This window comes from Pleurodeles waltl, chromosome 12 (genome assembly GCF_031143425.1).
Source record: "Pleurodeles waltl isolate 20211129_DDA chromosome 12, aPleWal1.hap1.20221129, whole genome shotgun sequence".
In the NCBI taxonomy this organism is placed as follows: domain Eukaryota; kingdom Metazoa; phylum Chordata; class Amphibia; order Caudata; family Salamandridae; genus Pleurodeles; species Pleurodeles waltl.
Window position 1 is genome coordinate 613,774,433 of NC_090451.1, and position 27,684 is coordinate 613,802,116.

A 27,684-nucleotide genomic window follows, 5' to 3' on the forward strand; every position below is an offset into this window, starting at 1 on the left:
ATCACTCTGTGATATAAGGGATAAGGTACCCCCTGCTGTACATTATAAGGATATCACAAAGTACAGAGGAGTTCCATAATCAAATAGAGGCAGAGCGCTGAAGGAACCCCGAGGTGACTTGCCATATCTTTATCATGTAAGTCAGGGAGTATTTTATCCCATACGATGCATGGTCACACCATCACCTTTCCCAAAAACCACTTACAACTTTGGTGCATAGCTATTCGATATGAAATCATGAGCACGTTTGCAAACATGAATAAAAAGAAAACTCTTGTGCAAAATTAAACACATCAAAAATATTTTAGATATTTGTGGCAAATAGATACTAGAAACAGTTCAACACAAGTCAAGCATGTGTTTTTTTTTTATTTTTATTTTTTTTAAAAGCTGTACTAGCTCAATGTTTTGAAACATCCAGAAAGATTCTAGATTTTCTCCATCTAAGGAATGAAAAAAGTAAAACATATTCTCTCTGTCATTGTAAGCTATTCAAATAGAGCAGGAGAAAGACAAACTACATTCTGTTAACATTGCTTTTTACAGCTTCTTCAGTTAAACCTTCTTTTGACCTCAGCTGCTGGCAGCTGACACTGTGACATCAGAAATAACTCATCTGTAATAACTTAGAATAGTCGAGTTCTGATGTCTTTTCTTTATAATTGGCAACTTGGTGCATTACAAGTCTGATTATTTAAAAAAAAAAAAAAGTCAGAAATTGCCTTATATACAGAGATTGCAGAATCCCATGTGTTGTGGACTAGTGATCTTTATATTACGCATAAGTGTATTATACATCGACATATTGATATTGTGGAAGGGTCAGAGATGGAAAGAGCCCATTTCATGTATTCTGTTCCTCTAAAACATTGCTGTAGATGGGGACCCCAAACTACGGTGTTTCTTTTTATGGTTGACATTACCCCAGCTGGAGAAGCAAGATTGTTGAAGGTTTAAATGGGCAGATGTCTATAGGAAAGCTAACAGTTAAATCAACATTTAAAAAAATATTCCATTTGATATATGGTTCACCTACAGCAAGAGTGGTAGAGTACTTTAAAGTGAGCATTGTTCATATCAGTAAGTTGTTACAATGAGGTCCCTTACATAGTAGAATTTGGGCTCCGGTTGAAAACAGGTTACAAAAAAACAAGACAGAGTAATACATAAGCATCACAGTAAACTGCACGATTGTTTGTACATATTTACCTGTTTATTTTGCCAAAGTGAGACAGCTGATTTATCAAGAATAGCACACTTGTTAGATCAAATGTAAAAGTAAGTGTCAGAAACCAGGGACCATATTAAAGAAAGTGCCCAAGTGCCCCCCTTTCATCCTTTTTGCCTCTGCGGAGCACATTTGTACTAGGGAAGGGGCCGCAGACACGTGCATTATCACTTCTTTAATACAGAGCACACACGATCTAAAAGATACTCCTGCCTAATCTCAAGTGGTGATTCTGCAGTAGGTTGCACTGGAAACAACCTACTTGTTGTGATACTGCCCACTGCTCCACTCTGCACCTGAAGTACAGACTTAAGTGTGCATTTATGGGTAAAATTGCATGCCATATTCTTAATGCAGCCTCGGGTTTTCAGGTTCCAGGTATTCATAATACAGCCTCGGATTATCAGGTTCCAGGGAGTTATAATGCAGCCTCACAGTATCAGGTTCCAGCTATTCATAATGCAACCTTGGGTTATCACCTTCCCGGTATTCATAATGCAGCCTCAGGTTATCAGGTTCCAGGTATTCATAATGCAGCGTCAGGGGATCATGTTCCAGGTATTCATGATGCAGCCTCAGGGTATCAGGTTCCAGGTATTCGTGATGCAGCCTCAGGGTATCAGGTTTCAAGTATTTGTGATGCAGCCTCAGGTTATCAGGTTCCTGGTATTCACGAGGCAGCCTCAGGTTATCAGGTTCCAGGTATTCGTGAGGCAGCCTCAGAATATCAGGTTCCAGGTATTCATGAGGCAGCCTCAGGGTATCAGGTTCCAGGTATTCGTGAGGCAGCCTCAGGGTATCAGGTTCCAGGTATTCGTGAGGCACCCTCAGGGTATCAGGTTCCAGGTATTCGTGAGGCAGCCTCAGGGTATCCGGTTCCAGGTATTCGTGAGGCAGCCTTGGGTTATCAGGTTCATAATACGTCCATAATAAGTCCATAATACAGCCTGGGGTTATCACCTTCCAGGTATTCATAATGCATCCTCAGGTTATCAGGTTCCAGGTATTCTGAATCCTAATACAGCCCGAGGGTATCAGTTTTCAGGTATTTAGAATGCAGCCTCTGTTTATCAGATTATCGGTAGTCCTAATGCATGCCATATTCATAATGCAGCCTCAGGGTATTTGGTTCCAGGTATTCATGATGCAGCCTAGGGTTATCAGGTTCCAGGTATTCTTGATGCAGCCTAGGGTTATCAGGTTCTGGGTACTCATGATGCAGCCTAGGGTTATCAGGTTCCAGGTATTCATGATGCAGCCTAGGGTTGTCAGGTTCCAGGTATTCATGATGCCGCCTCGGGGATATGGTTTCAGGTACTCATGATGCAGCCTCAGGGATCCGGTTCCAGGTATTCATGAGGCAGCCTCACGGTATCCGGTTCCAGGTATTCATGATGCAGCCTCACGGTATCCGGTTCCAGGTATTCATGATGCAGCCTCAGGGTATCTGGTTCTAGGTATTCATGATGCAGCCTCGGGTTATCTGGTTCCAGGTATTCATGATGCAGCCTCGGGTTATCAGGTTCCAGGTCTTCATGATGCAGCCTCGGGTTATCAGGTTCCAGGTATTCATGGTGCAGCCTCAGGGTATCTGGATACAGGTATTCGTGATGCATTCTCAAGCGATCAGGTTCCAGGTATTCATGATGCAGCCTCGGGTTATCAGGTTCCAGGTATTCATGATGCAGCCTCGGGTTATCAGATTCCAGGTATTCATGATGCAGCCTCGGGTTATCAGATTCCAGGTATTCATGATGCAGCCTCGGGTTATCAGGTTCCAGGTATTCATGATGCAGCCTCGGGTTATCTGGTTCCAGGTATTCATGATGCAGCCTCGGGTTATCTGGTTCCAGGTATTCATGATGCAGCCTCGGGTTATCTGGTTCCAGGTATTCATGATGCAGCCTCGGGTTATCAGGTTCCAGGTATTCATGATGCAGCCTCAGGGTATCTGGTTCCAGGTATTCATGATGCATTCTCAGGCAATCAGGTTCCAGGTATTCATGATGCAGCCTCGGGTTATCAGGTTCCAGATAGTCAAGATACAGCCTCGGGTTGTTGAGTCACATGGTCTTCAGCTCCACAACTACTCCATATCTTTACCTTCCCTTTAACTTCATATCCTTTTCTCCTTGGCCAACAGTTCCTCCTGAAGATCCGGTTATAGATGGAGGACCTGAGATCCTCCTGAGGGCTGGGACCCCACACAACCTGACATGCCGCGCTCGCGGTGCCAAGCCTGCCGCCAGCATCATCTGGTTCCGGGATGGAGTCCAGCAGGAGGAAGCTGTCACTAGCACGGTAAGGGGGGGATATACGGTTCTAAGTACCTTCAGTTATGTCTTCTACCACAGTGTTCACTAACTGAGTGGGTTTTTATGTTTTTGTCTTTTTTCTACTCTCTGAGAAGGAACTTCAGCAGGAAACATTTTTTAAAGCATTGTGCTATCCCTCGTGCTGTGCAGAATGATAATTTTGCCCTGGAGTTGGTTCATAGTTTACACCCTTTGCTGCACTTTGTAGACTGTGTGTGCTTTGCTCAGTTACACCAGTGGGTGATTTTGCCCTGCCACAAAACTGTCGTTTATTGAAGGATAATTTCCTTGTACAGGAAAAGTATCCTTCTAAGATATAGGGCATTGCTCGGACGATTTTAACGCACTACACTTTAAAAAGAAAAAAAAGTTCGCAATTTTCTGAACTTTACGAAGCTGCTGTAGTTTTTTTATTTTTTATTAAAAAAGTAAGAACTTTGGAGCTACGCTTTCTCTTGGTTCCCTCAAGTGATTTCCCCAGTCCATTTTGTTTATGCCTGAGGCTCTGGTGCACATGGGTGTTGGATATTAAACCTGAATCTCGCCATGTTCACAGGTCGCTCTCATTACATTTCATGCAATAGACAGGCTGATCCTCGGTAAAAACATTTTCAACCACGCTAACAAAATGGCAGCCTGATGTGGTGATGCAGAAGCGTGTGTGTGTGGTGCCAAAGTTGTGTCTCACTTCTCATCTCACCATATATGGGAGATTTGTAAGGGTATGTACTGTCATGTGTAAATAAGTGATCCTTCGATATAGTTCCCTTTCAATATACACTTCCAGATGTATGTTTAAAGGCAGTCAGTTTTCAGAAATGCAATCAAATTTAATTTCTGCTTTTGCAATTCTCCCTTTTGAAAGGGGTGATCCAGTGACCTGTTTTCATGTTCTGGCGAAGTTATGTTTGCTGTTAGTGGTCCATCTCCCACAACATGGAGGAAGTAAAGGCCCCCCACCCTCTCTCGAGGCGATGTGCTTAAGCGCATGCTGTCTGCCATTTTGAGAGTGGATGCGCTGGTAAAGGTGCCCAGAAAATGCCACCCTAGGTTCATGGGTGTCACTGTATCTGTGCAGTTAGTGGTTGGATACATTCAGGGTGAATCAGATATTTTTGAAAATGTATGTTAAATTGAGAGCTGTGAGCATTAAATGGTCATCATAGCAATGTCCAAATATTTTCTTACTAATAGTACAAGATATTAGATCAATGTTCTTTCTCATATGTAGCTGCTTCATGCATTTGAATAGTGCTTTTGAACATTTACGCATCATTGCTGCCTTATGAAGGCATTAACAAATGTTACGTACCCATCTCTCATATTACCTGCACAAGCAAAGGTGAAGGGTGAGTAATAGAGGTTGAGGACAGTTAACAAACATGCTTTATGCATACCTTCTCAAAGACTCGCTTTACATGTTCTCTTCCCCTTCCTTACATTTTCTGATTTATTTTAATCCTATTTGTCTTATCCTCGGCTATTTTATGATATAAGTATTTTAATACTTGTGTATTTTATATTGAAAGCTTTCATTTACTATCATAGTAAACAGTATTTTTGGCACTTCTGGACATGGTGATTGTATTTGAATGACCCAAGAGGCACACGCCCCACTTCTGTCCCTGATGTTTTCTAATGCTAGGGAACCAGCAACAGCAAATGCAAGCTAGACAAACGTCCCCTTCAGAATGCAGATGCAGGGCTTGATGACATAAAGAAAGCTCTGAACGCTTCCTTAACCATTTTTTTCATTTTTAATTGGGGTAACTATTACCCTTGAAGTAGCCCAACCTGGACTATTCGATTTCACGTCCTTTGTGACCAGAATGCATACGTTTCACAGTGAGTTAAGGGACATACTATTTGTGCAACATCATGAACAATTGCCAATTTGTATGCACATTTTCCAAATGCTTTTGTAATGTTTAGAATTTCAGCATGGGAATATGTTAGATTGTTTCTCCGAGCAAGAGTACATGCGCACCCCTCTGAGGAGACCAGTGTTCACATTTTGTCCAGCCATTCAGTAGCTTTCAGATGAGATTTGAAGCTGGAGTCGTGCAGATGAAAGGTCACACCGTTCATGGGTTGAGCGGTCTGTACTGTAGGAAAGCGGACATTGTTCTCATACTGAAGTCCACCTCTTTGTTATTCCTTCCACCAGGAAGTCTTGGCGGACGGGAAGCGCGAGACCACGGTGAGCTGCCTCCTGATCAATCCTACGGACCAGGACATTGGACGCGTCTTCACCTGCAAAACGACCAATGAAGCAATCCCAACGGGCAAGGAGGTGTCAATCAAACTCAACGTGCACCGTAGGTGTCTCGTGAGGCCGTGGCTGGGCTGCCAGGGTTATAGCTTATACGGCCTGCGCTCTCTTGCTCTCTTCCCCCCGCCTCGCGGAGCTCCAGCAGAGAAATACTAAGCTGGGCCGATGGGCCAGAGAGAGCAAGCAAAATGTGTGGCACAGGTCAGAGGACTTCCGCGTCACTTTGAAAATCCTCACAGAGCAGGGCAGAGAGAGAGTGTGTGAGACCTTCAGAGTAATCAATGCTGACGGGAGCTGGGGTATCCGCTTCCCCTGAGCCTGAGGGTGGATGCTGGGGGAGGAAGCTAGGTGTGATGGAGATGACCAGCAGTTCTTAGGTAATCTGAGGATAGGCAGCGCACTGGGCTTCAGGGAAATTGGAATCCAGCTTGACAGGTGCATCTGAGGCTGGTCGGGTTGGTGCACAGTCGGCATTTGTCCAGTTGCTATGTCCCAGTCTTCTGACTACCAATTTCCCTAATGGATAGTCCACTTCTTTATAGGCAGCGCCCTTTATGGCATCGTGTTGCGCTTCAGAGCCCCTGGATAATGAGGACGCCCCGTTCTGTTTTCCTTGTGCTGTGCTCATGGCATATCCTATTTATAAAGCTCCACTTTTTACATTTTAAATCCCATTATTCACACTGCCTGTTTGAGATCACTGTGGCTGAAAACAGCTCGGAGAACTCTTAATTCCAATGTTACATTCTAGTGGTGCGGGTTATTTTAATTGAAGGGTTACGCTGCATGAGCCTAGGAATGGTTTACAGTCTCATTGGTCATCGGCATCTCTCAGCGGCAGCATGTGCGCTCTAGCTCTACTGAAGGTCGCTGGACCTTCTCGCTGCAGGTTGATGCCATAGGACCACACTTTAAGGCAGCCAGGGGTAGCATGCGCCCCCTTGGTGTCAGTTGTTACTTCTGGCTCTCCAATTGTTATCCCCACTCTCCGGGATCAAGAAGGTAACAAAGAGATGACGAGAAAGTAAACTATCCCTTTACTTTTAGCCTCCGGTCAGCTAGTATAAGGTTATTCATTGGCTGAAGATGTAACAAAGGGTTAAACCTGTGATGTTATTTTTGGTCAAAATGTACTTCTACTATTCTTTTATTTCACTTAGGAATTAGTATTTTCTGTCAGACTGGTACCCCAAAGGCTGGTAGAACTGGAGCAGAGACAGCCACGCATATCTGACTCTCCCCGGCCCTGCCACCCTTTTAGCGGCATCAGCCTCTTACAAAATCTCTCTTCCATAGAGACTGGACCTCATTGGTCTTCAGCTATGGGCCCTATATGCATCATAATCCATTTTCAGTTCTGCTCGCTGCCCTTTTAAAGTGTTTGCCCAATCTCAGGGAGAGACCCTTTCTTAAAATTTAGCATTCATAGTGAAACTTTCCTCATTAGAACCTATATTTCAGCTCTTGATCTTAAAGCAATGCAAAGCTATGAATCCTTGACCTTGGAGGATCCCTGTCGTCTGGGCCAGGATTTAATTGGCACCTCAGCCTCACTACCAGCTGGAATCTGAGTCCACCCCTCCCCAGGTCATACCCACTGGCCGTACCTTTATTCATATCTCAAATTACAAGCCTCCCTCCAGCATTTCACTACACGTGACTGAAACCTGCTGGAGCTCGGATTCCTGCTTCAGGATATCTTGTACTGGAATCCCAGTCCCAGAACCAACCCCTTAAATACACATTCTCTGAAAAATATGGATTTTTTTTTATTGACATCTCAAAAATGCTGTCTTCAAATAAAAGTTTATTACGTGCTGTCAACAGAGACACAAAATTGTGACATTGTTCTCCCCTTCTTTTTGCTTTAATTCTTTTACAAATTTAGATAGCACTGACACTGCAACAAGGGCTTTAGGGTGCTCCTCCAAAACCAAATGTACACAAGAGCTGGAAGACTCCAGCCAGTAGTCCTGGTGATCTGTTTTGCAGTTTTTTTCTTCCTGAAGTAGTGTCAGAAGCATCATGCAACACTAAACATAGTCCTATCCATTGTGTCATGTAGATTGAAAAGAGGCGGGGTCGAGATTTGTTCGAAAAGGAAGCAGATCTGAAATTAGACCAATGCCTTTTAGCAGTTGTGTCCTTTTCTTAGATGAAAGTGCATCAATGATTGCCTCTGTGCCTTGATTTTTGTCTCCATGCCTTGGGACTTACTTTCCTGCTTTGGTTTTTGCCCCCATATTTTGGTTTCAAGGGTGTGGTGTAATTGTGCCGTGCTTCACCCCGAAGATCCTATGGCTACAATTTTGTATTTCAGGTCTGGAATAATAAAAATCAGGTGTCTGTATCTCGCCAACATCTCCTTCTGTGACCAAAACTTTACTTGATAGCCAAAGTGCCTTTAAGACTGAGGAGTAGTACAAATTCAGAAATAGCGTGGCTTTCCTACTATGGGGGCTGAGTTGCGTTCAACTTGAATGAACTTTTCTTTGACATTTAAATTGTTTCCTTGTTTCTGAATAGCAGACCACAAGAAGGGAGGCATCTGCCTCTGAGACTAGATGAGTGTTAAGTCATCACTAATTTATTCTGTTTGAGTAATCAATGCAAAGCAAATGTCTATCTTAACCTTAGTGGAGATGTGTACGAAACTTGGGATGATCCATTCCAGGTGTTCATGTTAATTCCCAATGCAATGTATTTTTATTAAAGTTAATTTAAGTGGGACACCATTATGTAGCTGGTGGTTATATTGCTTGGATGGGCGGTGTTATTTTAGCCCCTAGGGTGCCTACTTGCTGCCGACTTCTAGATTGATTGGGCATGCTAAATGTCTGTTGCATGTGAAATGTGATCTATTCATAGCCATGGCATTTTGCGGGCCATTACCCTGTGGCATTGACATTATATTATGGCTTAGGTAATGTGCAAAGTAGTTCCTTACTGGAAGCGCACTCAGTGATGTCAGCTGCCGAAGCAACTTCTTCAGTCCTGTCAGGGCTTCACACCAGAGACTCTGAGGTCTACTTGCTGCAGTGGCCCAGGGAGGTGGCCCTTTCTAGCTAACCCTCCACAGAACTCTTCATATGGTGCAACCCCGGCACATTCGCTTTGTCAATGCTGATGTGCATGTATTCTTTCTTTAGTTATGGAAGTGATGTGCCACAGTAGGATTCTGCCTCTAAGTGGCAGATACACTTGCCCACCCCCCAGTCACTTAATCTCACTTACACTGTGGTAATTCTCTGTAAATATTGGTCATGTTACCATTAAACTAAAACTCCAGCTGAGCTGGTCTGATCCTAGGATTCTGTAGTTCACATTTCCAGTGACCGATCAAACTTCACCTGAGTTTAATTGCTGCTGGTGGTTGCAGATTGGCACTGACACACAGCTCTAGGCACCAGTTCTTCTATTTCAGTATCAGACCTTGAGAAAGGCAGACAAGGGAATAAAAAAGAGGAAAATAAAGATGGGAAAATCCAGAAAAAGGAAAAAGGAGGGAAGAAAAACTTGCAAAAGTGAGATCAAGAGACATAAAGTAGGGGTGGCGGGAGAAACAAACATGAGGTGGTGTCAGAACTAGGCTGTTGTGGTATTCAGTAACCCAAGCATTCAGCAGCGTCGGCAGTGGGCTCCTAAGAACAACTCTAGACCCCTGCACTTATTTATTAATATATTTATGTACTTTAAAAAAAAAAAAAAAAATTAGGACACGACCCACCTACTTGCCGCTTTTGCTCTCCTATACCAATTTCCTATTAGTTTTTTTGTACGACTTGGTTCTTTATGTATCTGTTTATCTCTGGTTGGGGTCTTATAGTGCCAAAATATCCCTCCCGGTCTTCTCCATGCGTTCACAAATCTGCATCATACATATATATGAATTCAAAACGCCCAACTTCTCTCAGTAGCCCCCATAATTGCTAAGCCAAAGGATAAATCAACTTTACTCCATCTGGTTAGAGGTCCTCGGAGACCTTGTTTTAAGCTATTAGGGGGAACCAAGGTAATTGTGGCCATGGCAACTGGGAAAAATTAGGTTCCTCGAAAAGAGCGGTATCTAAAAATGAAGAGAGTTATCACACACCTCAATTCAAACATTTGAGATGAGTAAGAGACATTTTGCCTGGGCTTCCTTCCACTACGACGCAGTATATGAAAAACTGGACGAATACTATTGGCTGACTCGTGTTGATTTTCTTTTTCTTCCTAGTAGGTAATTTGTGTTTAGGGCCAATTAACAGTACACTGGGGCCCATTTGGACTTCACTTGGAGTCAGAAATGGGCCCTCAGTGAAGATCATATTAAGTTTTGTGCTGTCGTTTCAGTATTGAAAGGTTTGTGTTGAGATAGTCGAACGAAACGGGGCATTCCGTACAAAGCAGAGTTCCTATCCAGGCGGTGATTTAATTATTACCAGATTCAAGCGCCCTCGACACCATCAGTGAGTTCAGGGGTGAAAGTTCAAGTTAGAGGTTAGTTGTGGGGGCTTATCTTCCTGCTATTGATTGGATCTTTACTTAGGGAAGAACTTCCAGTTTTTGCTCTCTGATCTTGGTCGATACTAAGAATTTCTAGCTGTGAGATGCAAATAAATATCCCATTTCAAGTTACCTAATGCATTTGCACTCTTAGCGTGTGCAAGAGCACTGCTTAAAACACTGGGCCCCTGGAGTTGTGCAGCAGTGATGGACCAAATATGCAGCAAGTAAAAGCAAATTGGTGGTCCAATGTTGCACATTGTCTGCCGGTGTTATTTCACCACACAATAATATTGTACGGACAAACATTTCCCCTAATTACTGCTGATTTAACACCTGATTAGAGCAACTAGCCACTAAAATGGCGGCCCACTCGCCTCTGTGAGGGCTCAGCCTCTGCACAGCACGCAGTGGTAACTTTTGACCTGTGTCTGAGGTAGGGACATTTTTATTAATCTCTAAGTTATGCCACAGATGTTGTGGCACGTGCAGTAAACACTGGGGCAACAAATGTGCATTAATCTATTGGCTCTGGTTATACCCAGACATCTGACGTCTCATAAGCGCGCCATGCAAAACTTTTCAGTCTCCCAGCCACCTTATTTAATTATTTGTTTATCAGTATATTCCCTTATTTCGGTTTCTTGGGCAGTTTATCCCCGTTGGGAAGAGTTATATCAGAAGAACCCTGAGACTTGTCAGGTGTCGTTAAGACAATTCCAAAAATAAGTGTTCCAACTCGCACATCATCAGAGGTCCGCTTGTCCCTCCGCATTGTGTGAGCATTCCTGAGGAAGCGATGACGGTGTGGGCCCGGGGGATGAGGTAAGAGTGTGTTTTATTTGTATGAATAATGCCATTGCCTGGTAGAGAGATACTCACTGTGAAATAATACACAATCAACATTATTATGAGTGCTTTATTGCAACAAAACTAAGTCTGCCTGGGGGTATGCGTCATCACCTCATGCCAGAGCGACATTTGTTTGGAAAGCAAAAGTGCTGCCCGTTTCGCACTTTCACCACTAGTTTGACGGTAGCCAGATGTTCAGCGACGTTTGCCTCGTGTCCCGCTGCTTCCATTGGCTAGACCTCGGCTAAATATTTTACCGAATGCTTCACGATGGATCCAGTCCCTGAATGCGTACAGCGAGAATACTTTCCATACTCGTGCTAGGGGGGCACAGCATACCAGGGATGTCTCTCGTAGGGCCCTCCGAGGTTAGCTGCATCCCTGTCGGTGTCGTTTTGGGCCTCCCAAAGGTAAGACGTACTAATGTGCGAGCGCCCTCTACTGACACTTGTAGGGAAATGCCGACTCGAAATGTTCTATTTCTGTACTGATGGCTTTATGACTAGAGCCACTTGAATTAGGCGGCTGGGAAGAGCCAAGTTATGCGGCAAGGTTAACCAAGTTATGGTGCAAGAAAAGTCAAATTGTGTGGTGTAATGAGGCACATTTTACGTCCTTATTACTTCATTATATTTTAATTTTTACGCTTAATACTGACTGGGCATTGGTTGCACTTCAGTACCAGTTTAACACACAAATATAGAAATAAGGAACAGAAAGGTGATCATTCAAGCTTTACAAAGGGCCCTAGACTGCACAGCAACGTGTTGCTGTGTTTTCAGTAACCTTTGAACCGTTTGCACTTGCAACATTTTATTTGTTAAAATCTGAAGATTATGCGGCAGATAATGGATTATGAAGCAACTGCCGCAAATCTATAACTATTCAAAAAACACCAAGGCTGCACGATCACATCTTCTCAGTGGCGCTCTGTGTGAGCCGTAGGCAGGGTTGCCACATTTATGCAGCAGTGAAGGGTAAAATTAGCAGCAATGTTGACTAATTTATGCAGCATTCAATTGCAAATCGTGCATGCTAATGTGGCACAATGCAGTACATTCTCTAGCAGGGTTATTTAGCCACTGTCATGTGAAATTAATAATGTTTACCCAACACTTGCACATAATTACTGCAAATACAGAACATGAAAACAATAATGAGCAACTGAAAGGTGGTCAGTTAAACATTACTGAAAGTTCTCTGTTGTGCAGAACCAGCGTGGTGCTTTTTAAGAAACTATTGATCCACTCGAGGTTGAAACAATATTTTTGTACGATATACATAGCAGTTTAAAGTTTATGTGGCAAGAGCGATACATCCATGAATATGCAGAAAACACAGATGCTGCATAATCGCATAACTTGAGGTGCCCTGGCTCTAGGGTCACACAAACGTTGTAGCGATAAGACAGAAAGGCTTATGGAGAATCTTGGACATTGTCAAACAGATCAGTCCCTCAAAAACGACAAGAGGATTGTGGCAGTCAGTCACTGCATCTGCCTAAAGTCTTACTGGTGTTACCCCCATCTACCACCCATTTACAGACCACTGTATAAAGCCACACAGTAAACACAATCCACTCTCCGTCTGTATTCTGTCATTTATTCCATAACCAACCACTAGTCGCTTGAGTTCAGCCACCAGAAACGCCAATGAATACATTTTATATATGTATGAATTCAGGCCAAGGCCATAGGCAGCGAAATAAAGCTGCTGTTTCAGGCCTCTGGTGCACCAGCCTGGACTGTGTGCACTTCATACAGGACAGGCCAGTGCACAAGAGGCCTGAAACAGCAGCCTTCAGTGCCTATGGCCCTCTCCTGAATGCGCCCGATCTCGGAAGCTCTAAGCAGGGTCGGGCCTGGCTAGCCAGGCCCGACCCTGCTTAGTGCTTCCGAGATCTGGCACATTCAGTACACTGCGGGTCACAGAGCTCCACCTCCGCGGAATTCCAGAGTTTTTATTCAACTCTGCAGAATTCTGAAGAGTCGGACTCCGTGAACTCCCCCAGGCCTATTTAAGATGAATGCAAATCTTGCACACTTTATTCATAGCAATGTGCATGATAGCAGGGAATCGATATGCAGTCTGTGTGTAATAAGAAAAAACAATTGAAGATGTACAAAATTCAGGATAGTTTGTAGTTGGAAATCAGTCATCCCTTCCAGGAGGAGCTCTTTATTTACCAAGTTAAAGTAGGTTTATGGACAAGTCAAAGACTTACAATTTCTAATTGTTAAGGTTTCAGGTTAGCAGAGAAAACATAGACATTAATGCAGAGACAGTGTTGATGCTTCATTACATACAGTTCTTTATCCTTTGTTTATTGCAGTCCATCTTCAGAGGAAGGCTGTGAAGGATGTCAGTGAAAGGATTTCCCGGCCACCCCTACAGTTATTGGTCTAGGTTTTCAGTTGTGCAAAATGACTTATCACCTGGTTCCTGATAAATATGTGATGTTGAACTTGTGCTTGAAGGAAGACTAGGTAACGGTAAACTTATCGCTGAAGCAGTAAGCCTTCTCCGTCACCTTCCTTCTTGAGGTCTGGAGGTCCAGGTGCTGATTTGATGTGCCAGTCATGGACCTCTTGGATGGGCAATTAGAAAGAGTTGTCGTATTCCTTTAGGCTTAGTCGAGTGGCACGATGACTGATGCCCTCCAGAAATCTCTAATTTAGCTGATCAAGGATTATAAGAGCTGGCTGGAATTGACAGGCTTGCAAAGGTGGGAGGAGCTGCTTCAGCTCTCTCACTTTTCAAGAGGAAGCCATAAAAGAAGAGGTGTGAGAAGAGAGAAAACCCGACCACGAACTATCAAACACCTCTCTTCGAAGCATCCTGCACAACTCTGTGACCAGTAGCAGGAAAAAATAAGATAACGGAGGAAAGACCAACAACGCAAACTAGCAGTTTGCAAAATGAGCAAAAACAAAAAGAGTACTACTGGCATAAGCAACTTCAATACATGCTGAATTTTTGTGGCAAAATACACCCTTGCTTTTCCCATCTCACTTTTTAGTTCCATCCCACTTTTATATAAAGTCGAATTCACTATCCGCCACAGATTGACTGTTTTCTGTTTTTTTCCCAGCTGCTGGGTTGTACATAGCAGCTTCATAAGCTAGGTCGTGAGGGAGAATATTAGATGAAGAGACAGACCAGGCCCCAGTCAGGATTGAGGCCGATGATTGCCAGACGCATCCTCCAAAGGCCTGTCATGTTTTACTCCTCCAGCAAGCATGGTATTAGCTGCCCTTTTCTGCTGGTTTGCAAAATTACCAAGCTATCTTAAAGGTCAATCATTTGCTGTTTGCTAAAGCACAGTCTTTTAGCTCGATCCAGGCCTTTATTTGGCCTTTTCGTCGTGTTTTACAATTTAAAAATGTAGACTGGCAAAGGTTAAACAGTATCAAATATTCGAAAAAGCTGAGATCTGCTCTGTGAGAATGATTGGACTAAATTTGCTCAGACACTTTTCCCGTATTCAGACTGCTTCTCGTTTCATTACGCTGCATTTTGTGTGATATTTAGCTGTTATATTAGCAATGCAATGTGACTATGCAAACCCCAAGGTTAATAATTATGCGAGGCACTTTTTGGCAATACATTTTCCTGCCACGGTACTGAAAACATCCTTCACAAATGCCAACCTTAAATGTGGACAAATAGTTATATTTAGACAGACATACATAGAACAAATAAAATGCTTACTCTAGAGTGTCTGTTCTATAAAAACAGAGTTGAAAACTTCCTAAATACTAGAGCCACAGCTTTTAGTAATACTACAGTAACAATAGATTATCTTAGTAAATGTAAAAAGATTTACAATTCATTTAAAATGTGGTCCAGGATAAGCCTAGTAATTAAAAGCAGTGTAGTAGTTTACTAACAAGGATACCCTGCAAATGCTTACACGAGAAAGAGAAATGTTGAAGATAAAGGAAATGGGAACCTTCACATATGGAAACTCTGTATACAGTCTTAATAGAAATATGCGTCTAAAAGTATTTTAAAAAGTGCTAAAAATCAGTAACTGTTCAACGAATATATTCAATGGGACACCAAGTTGTCAACTAACATATAGGCTGTGACAATACTTTTTTGACAGTTTTCTTAAGGACTTGAAAAGAATTAAAGTTGTCACCTTGATTTGAATGTAATGGGATCTGAGTAAACGGAAGTGGCTTTTAAGGTTTATCTATAAAAAAAAAAGTAGGCCAGTGTGAAGTCTCTCTCTCTCTCTCTCTCTCTCTCTCTCTCTCTCTCTCTCTCTCTCTCTCTCTCTCTCTCTCTCTCTCTCTCTCTCTCTCTCTCTCTCTCTCTCTCTCTCTCTCTCTCTCTCTCTCTCTCTCTCTCTCTCTCTCTCTCTCCTGATCAAATTTAGGTCCCTACTAGCGAGAACAATCTCCAAAAATCTTTGTATCTACAACCACTGTGGAAGAATATATTGAAAGCTGACTTGATTGAAGAAAAATCCAATTCTCTAATTGAAACAAGTTGATAAATGCTGACACCATGGTGAGGCCAATAGAGCTCATTTTTTTTTTTTTCAGTTCTGTGACATCAGTTGTTCACAGATTTTATTTAAAAAAAAAAAAGTGTAACTCCGGCAGTTATAAATACTATGATATGAATTGTATGTCACAACTCCTAATTCACCCACTGACAGACCACATATCAAAATCCATGGTGACACAGTAGTAGAGTTCCCACAATTTTCTTTACCATCTCTCTCTGATTCTTACTTTTCAGCAATAAATGTGGTCTAGTAATGCAATTTGTCTCCCATTTCCCCCAGAGTTGCATATTCCTATGATGCATGCTCTGAAACAGACTGCATTTTCTCTGTCCTCAAGACTTCTTTTCATAGCTATGTTTCATATTTGCAGACACAATTGACTGTAATGGACCATGCTGTGTGCATTTTCTGCCAGTCTATGATTTGCTTGAAGTTTGCCGTGGGGGAGGGGGAGGTTGTCAAATACCTTCGGCCTTCTCTAAGACGGCTAAAAAAACACACATTCATGATTGAAAAATATTGTGGCAAGGCCATTAGCATGTGGTGTCACAAAATGTTTGTAGACTGAAAACTTTAATGCCCAATCCGTGTTGAGGCTGGTGTCCTGTGTCATCCCATGTCAACACATTGTGGTTAATAATGTACACAGGCTCGATCCTGAATGGGATCAGCTGTTTCTGACCGGAGGTTAATTTTTACATTTCTTATAGTCTCTTGGCTTTTCTTAATATTTGTATCACTTCCTTTTTGAAGCTCTCTCCTTGTTTTATCAGCTACAGATCACCATTATACCACTTTTTCTTTTTGGTGTGTTTGTTTTTAAGCTGTTTTTTGGAGCCAATTCCATTGATAGACTATATTTTTTAATTGATGTGCTAGAGTATCAGAGCAGTTTAAATTCATGGATCATTAGTGGCCACAGGTCTCGTATCTAAGGAGACACGGGCTGGTGTATGAAGTCAAAGTGCTGACAAGAGCTTGTGAGACGATTGAAGAGATGTACAGGGTGTATACCTGTCTGAGGCTTAGAGACTGAGGTAAAAATCAGGGGACAACTGCGCTCTGTAGTGTTGCAGGTGTTAGAATCCTTCTATTGGTTATAATTTAAGGGATTCAAAATTCCCAAGAATTTCCATATTCAAACTTACTGTGGTTTGCATAACAGGTTTTACCTTACACGCGGGCACATAAACACACATCCCTCGTCCCACCAGAATAAGGAGTCTGAACTGCATTTTGTGCCTCTAACTCACTGCTCAATCTGTTCCGATTTTCCTGACGCAAACACAGATGTGGACAACCTCCCCCTAGTACCTTAAGGAAGTTGTGTTGTGAACATGAAAGCATGTTTTAGGACAACCTCCACAAGAAAGTCGTAAAGCATGTATTACCAATTGCATGTAAAAATAGATTATTTAACAAATTAATGTGGTAGTTCCCTCCTCAGCTCTGTTGGAAAGTTAACCAACACGTTTCCATTTCATATTTTTGGTGGAGGTGGACCTCAACACTCTACTCTGGCTAAACTTAGGCCTTGACACTCCTCTGGGTGTTCAGCTAGGTCCAAAGCCTTTGGGTATCTGAGTCAGACAGTCCAGTTATATCTAGTATACAAAGTGCACCCCTGAATGCCTCTACACTTAAGTTACCCCACTAATCTTATAGAATCTTTTTTTTTTTTTGTTGTATCATTTTTCTTCTGAGCTGTTTTTAGACCTGCTGTCCTACATTCCTTTGTAGAGCTACAAAACAAGTGCAATGCGTATCAGGAATTGAATTCGGTATATTTGGTGTACTTCAAAGATCTGAATTAATGCATTATCATGTTATAAGGATTCAAAACACTTGATGTAGTGACTTTATGAAAGCGGATAATCCTAAACAATATGAGAAATGGAGAACAGACAATCCCATTCTGTTGTTTTTTATTTTTCTGCATAACCCTTCTACTTGTGTAGCTCAGAGTGAAATTTCAATTACACTGGTATAAAAATCCTGAGTTTAGTGTTACGAGTATTTCGCTTTACACACTATTGATTTTCACTCACGAAAGACGGGTTTAGCCATGAAAATATCTCACGAAGATCTATCTTCTGCTTGAACTAATCTGCAGTATTTTGTGAGAATTTTTGTTTGCATAGTATGCATTCATATGGAAAAAATATCATGCGAGAGGACAGCAAAGCGCATTTCGCACTAAAAGTTGTAATGTCATGGAAAGTTTACTAAGTTTTGGGGAAAATACGCAATTTGGCACAGACTACAGCTTACTAAGCACCTGAAGGAGCTAACCTCTATTTTCAGGTTGCACAGTTTAAGAAATGATAGGATTTGCTAACCTTTTATTTTGCTTCAAAGGAATGCTGGGGGGGTCTTATAGGCACATTTTTCATAAAAAAAAAAAAATGAAGTCCTTCTTGTACATTTTCATTGACGGCCAGTCAGCTTCTGCAGCTCATTATCCACGTGTTCTCTTGCTGTGTTAAGTAATGGCGCCGCTAATTGCAATTGCAAAGTGGGAGATTTCACGCTTTGTTTCGAAATCTGTTTCCCGCCTGGATGTGCTGGGGAATGGGTTTATAAGGTGGTCTCAGCTGCCCCAGGGGGTTAACCGTTTATTGCCTGGCCTCAGAATGTTTAAATGCTGTGCCAACCAAACAGTGAAAGATTGCGTTTTGTGTTTAAGCCGATGATGTTAAATAAACTGGAACGAATTGTCTCCGAAACTGTCGACCACGCTCATTGTGTTCTCTTTTTGCAGCGTTTGTTCCCTCCATGCCTCGTTTCCTCCCGTCTCTTCGACTCCTGCCTTCTTACCTGGATTCACCCTCATTATAAAACGTTTTTCTTTCTCTGTCACGATGGTACTGTCCCTGTTTCTCAGCCTATTTTTACATACCATTAGTTTCTTTCTTGCATTACTGAGTTTTACCTCCTGCCCGTCTTTAAATGTTTTATTGCCTTCTCGCGCACATTTACCCCACCCCTCTACAACACTCTTTTACTCATCTCCCCACCTGTGTCCCTCAATGCATTGATTATTATCATATATATCACCTCCCTACTTACCTCACTGATTTGTAAAACCCTTGTTTTCTTTTTCCTGGACCTGTTTGAACTGTATTAAGTTTTGTCTTAGTTCAGTCCCTCTTCATCCCAGTTGTCTTCATTCCTGATCATTTCTGTCTCTCCTATTCTCTTGGTGTGTCTCTCTCTCAAATTTGCTCATAACGAGTTACAGGTAGATTAATGGATTTTGGATTAAGAGATGGAAAAGTGAGAGCTGATGGCCCATTGGCCAGAATGTAACAGGAGAGAAAGAAAGCAGATGAGGGACACTGGATTTACTGCGGGTGAAGACTGGGAGCGGGAGAATGGGAAGGAATGTAACTAAGAATGCTTTTTTAATTCTTCGACCTTTTAGCTGACACCCTTTCCTTCAGCTTCCTCTTTGTCTTCAGTTCATTTTCATTTCCTTCCTACATTTTCTCAGCTTTCTTTGTTTTTGATCCATTCCCTTGTAGCAGTCTCTTTGACCTTCCTACTTGTGTCCTCCTGTTGTGTGCAAACTGTGTCCAGACAGCATCTCCTGTTTGGAAGTGGAGGAATAGCTTCTATGTTCACCGTCTTTTCATCATTATCTAACAAATACTTTATTTCCACCTGTCTTAGATCCACCAACGGTCACTCTGTCCATTCACCCGCAGACGGTGCAGGAGGGCGAGCGGGTGGTCTTCACCTGCATGGCCACAGCCAATCCGGAGATCAAGGGATACAGGTCAGGAACCCCATGTGCAGGTCCTCTTGTGCAATTGCACTGCGCTAGGCTGCTGCTCACCTCCCAGTTATGCAAGGGGAGATTATTTTCAGTGCCATAAAATAAGCAGTGGCCCAGTTTAAGCAGAGTGTAATTCATCTTCCGCCTTTTTTCAGAAAAGTAACATTTAAAACTGCAAGTATAAAATTCTTCATGATCGTCCGCGATGACCTTATAAGAACATCATTATCACGCTTCAATTACCACATTATAGATGTGCACTATCCACTTTATTTTACCTTTACAAAAAAATTGTAACGTTCATAATACACATTCTATTAATAGTATGTGTGCGTGTGTGTAATATTTACATAAGTTACATATAGTAATAAGCTGTAGCTTGAGAAAACCCTTGTTAAAGTTGTGTTCTAGTTAGATAAGATATTAAGATTTTAGCTGATGTTTAAAAAAAAAAAAAAAAAAAACCTTTTAAAGCAAAAAAACACTGACATTGACCAGTTGATGTGATCAGTGACATCATTTGAAATGTCCGCAATCGATGTTATCAAAGATGTCTCTTCACATGTCATGAGTGTTGTAATATGTAAGGTCATAAGCTCTATGTGGTGAGCAAGATGGACTTTAGTACTGATGGTGCCTAGTGCAGCAGCCTTTTTTTGGTGCCTCACCAACCTCCTTCTCCATGAATACCCTCGCTACCACCCTGCATCAGTGCCGTTCATCCCTCCATAACCCTCCTCTGACATACATTACATTTTTTATAGCGCAACTCAGTTAACTCACACTCATTTCTGTGAGCTGAATGTTACACGTTTTCAACTTTGTGATCAGAATGGTACACGTTCTTCGTAGCAAGCACATTAACCCTCTGCGCTACTATGATGAGCCAAAACTGCCAATGTACAAAATTCCTACCTCTCACCAGCAGGAACATTATTAAACAGAGTTACCTTGACATTTTTATTGTTGCCTGAAAACTGCTGTAGACACAAGGAAATTCACCTGCTTTTAAACTCGAAAGTTTAAACACAGCGCACCCACCAAAGTCAGGGACAGGTGGGCTGCACAAGTCCCACCACCCTAAAGCTGGCCTGGTTGTAGGGGTGCATGTTATTGTTGGGTCACCGACTAAAACTGGTGAATTTCAGTGTGTTTTTTTGTTTTGTTTTCTGAAGTAGAGTGAATGTGTTGGTTTGGCCTCGGTGCCTGGCCTATGGCCAGGTCCCACACCCAACCCCTATGGTCAGACTAGGGCAACAGATAGACCAGGCCACCAAAACAAAAGTGGCCTCCATTAGGTACTAGAAAGCTAAAAACGTGGCCCATGTTTGCAAATTGGGACATCTAAAGACAAGCTGCCTAAGTGTTTTGCAAGGCATGGAGGACTGTGTGGATTTCAGCTTGATGCAGGCAAAGGTTTTTTCTTTATCAGGAAAATAAACATTGAAAACCAGCCCCTCGGGCCAATAAACAGACCCACAAACATCCGCCAAAAAATGGCCTACTCACTGACTTGTCAGATCCAGCCTATTGATCGCTTCCTGATTGCGGTATAGGACAGTTTTAAATTTCTTTCGTGTACCCTTGCTCGAGCATCACCAGCGTTATAAGACTGTGCATCTTTCACTTATAAATGCTTGTACGGCCTGGCAGCACTTCATGGAGGGCTGCGCTGGTTCCCGCAGGACTCGCAGCATGATTTATTTATTTATTTACGATTAGTGACCTTGGTGGGGGACTGTCCCACTAAGTTCACCCTTATGAACGCCTGTGTCAGGCTGTCCTTACCCCACCACCTTCTTTTTTTTTTTTTTCAAACAAATGTTCTGGGTCCCTATGTCCTGTAATGGCAGCCATACCATTTTTTTCCAGGTTACGTCTAGCCAATCAGATCGCTTGGCCGAGCAAGACAGTACCGATCCTGCAGGACCAAAATGAATGACTGGGAGGCGGTAGCCCTCTTGGCCAATCAAATCACTCTCTTTTTAAGTTTTGCCCACCAAGCACTTGCATTGTGCTTATTAATTTTTTTGTGATTAGAAAAATCTTAAAAGGGGCTTACAGCCCGGCCACAGCCAACACATTACTTACTATTCGTGGCTTTGCTGGTCACTCTCGTTTGCTTGCTTGCCACTGGTCAGAAGCAGCTTTTCACATCAGGCTACATTTCTTGTCTTCTTTCCTCAACTTCGGCTTTTCTTTGGAGCTTGGCTGAAGTACTGTTTCCGCCTGGTGGTTAGTGGTTGTCAGTTATTGTCCTTCCACTGGTCATGTGCTTTTGAGGAACTTTTTTTTCTACATTCATCTTTGCTGGTGGTGCATCTGCAATCTCTCCAGTTAAATGTGCTTTACAATACTATACAAAAACTTGGTGTTATTAATAAGATGGCTGGACTGTGTGTTTCCTATAGCAATCCCACATTTCTCACCTACTGATGTTGTCAAATGCTAGCGTGGAATATTTGTTGGCTGCCTCTCCAGTGCACAAGCCTTGGTTTCCAGAGGCCACTTGTTGCCTCAATCCCCACTGCTTTGATCCAGATTTTCATTTCAGCATCTTAAGAAAGATTGCAGGGTCAAGCTTGGATATTGAATGCCTATGGTGGATTTTTGTTAGAGCAGTTTGAACAGCACTTTTCGATCTTGCTTCGAACTTAGGGTTTGTTCATTGGCGCTGTAATCTTCCATCGTCTTCTGAAGAAGTGTGGGGACAACATGAGCTAAATATCCTTTTACATGATAGTATATAGATACAATTATAATATTGTGCATTATAGATCTAGGGACAGCTGTTTCATATACATGTTGCCTTCTGCTTGTTATTAGTATATACACTTCATTAACTGATAGAGGCGCTTCTTACAACGCAAGTCCCATTTAAAAAAAAGAAAATAAATAAATAATAAAAACAATTATCTCACTATGTCAAGATTATAGACATACACGGTAAAATGGTTTATTTTTCTAGAGTGAAGCGTTTAACTTCTTAGGTAAGTAAAACTGGTAGGAAAAATAATTTTTTTTATTTTTTATTTTTTTCATCACAAACAGTTTTCATGACTTAAATGTTATTGCATGTATATGGCTCTTATTTATCCAGCTTCCCACAATGAGAATACTTGCATAATGCTTGCTATTAGTATTCAGCCGTGGTTATGTGGTAGTTTGTAGCTTCTTAATTTGTCACCAGCCCATTGAATACAGATTTTTATACTACGGCTACACTGGTTATTTGCAATTACTGTTATTTATAGAACTTATGAACAGCAAAGTAGAAAAAAAACTCTGCTATAATAATCACCTGATCTGTGAGCATTTTCCAACCACCTACCTATGATTAAGACAGTTAGTCGAAACGCGTCAGGATTTGGGTGGTACTGCTGTTTTAAATAAAATTAAACCCTGGGAGTCAACTGGAACCGAGCCTCAGCATCGTGTTTTTATATATATATATATATATATATATATATTTAATTGTTAATATTATTTAAGGTGAAGTAAGTTTTCCATATTTATAATATGATTATAATTGTTAGTATTATTTATTATTCAAGGCAAAGCAGAGACTGGTATGTTTCAATCACTTCTCTGCAGCCTGTAGTACATCTACTCACCACACTCATTCAGTCCTCAGACCCTCATGCTCTAGAACCCAGCAACAAAAACATTAACCTATTAAAATGAAAGCAGGGTCAAACTGCTGCTCTTGATCACCTACTATTTTTTAACAGTGCCGACTAAACTCCCCCTTTGTGACCTAAGTGCTAGAACCCCACCCTATTTTTAACCTAACCAATTATTTGATTTTATGTAGCCCTCCTCATTTCTTCCATTAGGGTTGCTATCCTCATCCTATGCACTTCCTGCTCGCTTGCCTCTTGATCACACCAGGCAACAAGTCTGAATGAATCACAACAAAGTTTGAGTCTGCCTCAGAATGGAGGGTCCCGCGGAGAGCAGACACAGTCTAGTCTCTCCGTGTGATCATTTGGGGGCAGAAATGACACACAAGGGACGGGATTGGTGGAGGGGTGTTTGGGGGAGGGAGTAGAGGGGGTGTTTAAATAGGGTAGAGAGGGGGGACCGGCCTCTTCCGCGCCAGCCTGTACGGGCAGTGGAAGTCTTTGGCCACCTACCCACCCTACATAGGTAAGGTAGATGTTAAAGGGTTTGGTTTTGAGTCTAGGCAGGGAGTCTGGAGGAAACGCCAGTTAGGGCAGAATGCAGTCAAGGGTTGGTGTGGCATTAGATGGGGGAGGGTGGAGAGTCAGTTGTGGGCCTGGCCTCCCTTCCAGGGGGGAGAAAGAAGCAGGTGAAGGGTGATAGCATGGGGGATGCCTGAAGCAAGCAGAGGATGAAAGGAAAAGGGGGGAATGTGTAGGTGAATTGAAGTGGAAGATGAATGAATGGAGGCAAAGTGAAAGAATGAACGGAAAAGAGGAATGGAGAGAAATTCAAAGGGGGGGGGTTAAAGTTGAGACTTTGAAGGTCAGTTTATACAATGTTTATGTATAACATGCAATCCTGTCCTAAATAAATGGCCTTTTGCTCTAAGTCTATCAGTGACTGTGCCCGAAGATTGTATTACCCACAATAAACTTCTAAGAATCATGAACAGTAGTCAACTTTAACTAATACATCTTAGGCTCTAATCTAAGTTTGCACAGGGATTGTAATTCTGAGGGTTATTGAATTCGCTGCATTTTTCCTGGTGCTTTTCATCAGCACAAATCTGTACATTCAGTGGTTTACAATATTAAGTATATTCCATTTTGTGTGACCAAATATTGAAAACCAATAACTGGAACATTTCACAAACTTTCTGAATTTACTGAAATCTGTTGGGACAGATGATGAAAACTGGGCTATCAATGCAAATCCAGGTCACCTGCTCCCTCTACTCAATTTGTTAAAGGTTTTAGTAATTTTACAGAACATAACAGAACACCTTTAAACACATTTTTCTGTGTTTTCAATTTTGCTTGCCCCGCCCCTCCCACCCAGTACCCTATTCCATTGTTTTGCTTGCCCCATCCATCCAGCATTGTTGCTTGGTCTGCGAATGCTTGCTACACCATTGCACTTCTTTTTCGGTAACTTGCATCCATGCTGCTGTAAAGCATGGCTAAAAGACATTTATAAAGCCAGTAGCTCTTGTATAGTCAAGACCTATTGGCTTTGCCAATGCTTGTCTCTCCTCCCCCTTCCTTCTAGGAGTGGGTGCACTCATCCCATTTCCCCATGCGGTGCTTTCGAGCTCTGATGAGGCCAGCATTGTCCATGTAATAGCGCTTTTTTAAACTTTAAGTTTTATTGCACAGCAGCTCAGCTGTTCTGCAGTATCTAAAAATGTACACAGTCAATAGAAATTTTCATAGGTGAAACCTATTTGCTTTGCCACTGCTTGTTTTTGATTTGCATTATTACGGGAGTCCTGCAGGCTCAACCATCAATTTAATCTATAATTTAAATGTTATTTTTTCCAAAAACAAGTAAACAGATTTACACCAAATGACGAAAATAATACTTTCTGAGTAAAAATCAAACTTTCTGGCAATTTTGGTGTAATTCTGGTTAACCATTTTTTTCAGTTTCACTTCCTAAAATTTCTTATTGGAATTAAAATGGGAGAGCAATGTTTTGGGACTCATTACGTCGAGCGTGCAAGCAATCTGATGTGTTGTAATCACTGTGGGCTTTTAACCACACCCAATGCACGACTATCACTATCAGTCATTCATGGGCTTGCCTTTCAAAAATCCTTAATCATCATTGGTAAATGCTTTATTTGTCCCTCCTTGGGGTAGTTTTGTTACCGCCTTGGCCATCGACCTGGTTACACAGATAATTGTATGTTTGCAGATACGTTTGACTGCGAGCAAATTTCTTTTTCCTTTTGTGTCTCCTTCGTGCTCATGGCAGCTATGGCGCTTTGAATCAGCTTGATTATGTCAACTGTTTTACTTTTCACTTTTAATATATGTGGCAAGTAAAGTCCAGTTAGGAATTTACAACGCTAATAGCCCTAACTCGAGCAAACGCTAGACCCATTGCATTGCAAATGCACCAGCTTGAACAATCGACCCGAAATGTTCCTGAAAGGAGCTGTCAAGGATTTTTTTTTTTTCCATTTTCTTGAGGATTAGTCACTTCATACCTAAGTTACTATCAAAACAAAGAAAGCGCTCTTCCTATGGAGACCGATATCATCTTTCTCCTAGATTTCTCAGATCACTGCTGAAAACATTCATAAAACACAATTGCATTGAGTACATACTCAAGGTGGACAAGTGTGGCACAATGGTTAGAGCGGCAGACCCTGATGCAGAGATCTGGCCCGGGACCAGATTTCAAGTCCCGCCTCGGCAGGTCTTGGGCTCCATTCCCTTGGACCAGATAATTCTCGCCTCGGTGCCTAATCTAATTAATGGGTCCCACTCTGTAACTCTGTGAAATAGCTTGCTTAATCTCCACAACGGCCCTCACAGCGCTTGGATGCCTGGCTTCACCCTGGGGGTTACCCAGGAGTGTGTGCCTCACAGGGAAAAGCCAGGAGGGGTTCCACAGCGGTATGTGTACAGTGCCTTGAGACCCTAACGGGTGAGTAGTGCACTATACGAGTGTGAAGTTTACGTTTACGTTAAACTGAATCGGACCCCAATAACAGGTTGTCAACTTTCTGCACAGCCTCGGATGTCCTGTTCCGGACTACATATAGGGTGTCATTATGAATTTGGTGGACTGAAAAGGCCGTCCACCAAACTCCCACATACACATTACCACCAGTGCGGTCCCCTTCCAGCGGGCCCTATTAAGACTTTTCCACTGGGTCAGCGGGTGGAAACAGAGTTTCTGCCCACAGTTTATCCCAGGGATTCAGAATCAACTCGCAGACAATCTCTCTTGAAATCACCAACAGGTCCACGAATGGGAAATTCACCCCCAAACTCTGAACACTTACTTCAAGATCTGGGGAACACCTCAGATAGACTTGTTTGCGACAAAAGAGAACGCAAAATGCCAAAACTTCGCATCCAGATACCCACACAGGCAGTCCCAGGGCAATGCCCTATGGATGAACTGGTCAGGGATATTTGCCTACGCTTTTCCTCCTCTCCCTCTCCTTCCTTATCTGGTAAACAAACTAAGTCAAAACAAACTCAAACTCATATTAATAGCACCAACTTGGGCAAGGCAACCCTGGTACACAACGCTGCTAGACCTATCAGTAGTACCACACATCAAACTGCCCAACAGACCGGATCTGTTAACTCAACACAACCAACAGATCAGGCACCCAGATCCAGCATCGCTGAATCTAGCAATCTGGCTCCTGAAATCCTAGAATTCGGACACTTACAACTTACACAAGAGTGTATGGAAGTCATAAAGCAAGCCAGAAGGCCATCCACCAGGCACTGCTATGCAAGTAAATGGAAGAGGTTTGTTTGCTACTGCCATATTAATCAAATCCAACCATTACACGCAACTCCAAAAGATGTAGTGGGTTACTTGCTTCACTTACAAAAATCTAACCTAGCTTTCTCTTCCATTAAAATACACCTTGCAGCAATATCTGCATACCTGCAGACTACCTATTCAACTTCCCTTTATAGGATACCAGTCATTAAAGCATTCATGAGGGCCTTAAAAGAATTATTCCACCAAGAACACCACCTGTTCCTTCATGGAACCTAAATGTTGTCCTAACTAGACTTATGGGTCCACCTTTCGAACCCATGCACTCCTGCGAAATACAGTTCCTAACCTGGAAGGTTGCATTCCTCATCGCCATTACTTCCCTAAGAAGAGTAAGCGAGATTCAGGCGTTTACAATACAAGAACCTTTTATACAACTACACAAGAATAAGGTCGTCCTGAGGACTAATCCTACATTTTTACCAAAGGTTATTTCACCGTTCCATCTAAATCAAACAGTGGAACTTCCAGTGTTCTTCCCACAGCCAGATTCCGTAGCTGAGAGGGCACTACATACATTAGATGTCAAAAGAGCATTAATGTATTACATTGACAGAACAAAAAACATCAGAAAGACTAAACAACTATTTATTGCATTCCAAAAACCTCATGCAGGAAACCCAATATCAAAACAAGGTATAGCCAGATGGATAGTTAAATGCATCCAAATCTGCTACCTTAAAGCTAAACGACAGCTGCCCATTACACCAAGGGCACACTCAACCAGAAAGAAAGGTGCTACCATGGCCTTTC

General features: G+C 42.2%; 1 protein-coding gene across 1 annotated transcript in view; it reads left to right on the forward strand.

Annotated features, from left to right (window-relative positions):
• The window catches only part of KIRREL1 (kirre like nephrin family adhesion molecule 1), a 415,875-nt gene that overhangs the window by 325,606 nt on the left and 62,585 nt on the right, over positions 1 to 27,684 (forward strand). Inside the window, exons 4-6 of the mRNA XM_069217892.1 lie at positions 3,372 to 3,529; positions 5,711 to 5,861; positions 19,347 to 19,452. Coding sequence (XP_069073993.1) covers positions 3,372 to 3,529; positions 5,711 to 5,861; positions 19,347 to 19,452 — 415 coding nt within the window. The remainder of the gene's footprint in view (positions 1 to 3,371; positions 3,530 to 5,710; positions 5,862 to 19,346; positions 19,453 to 27,684) is intronic.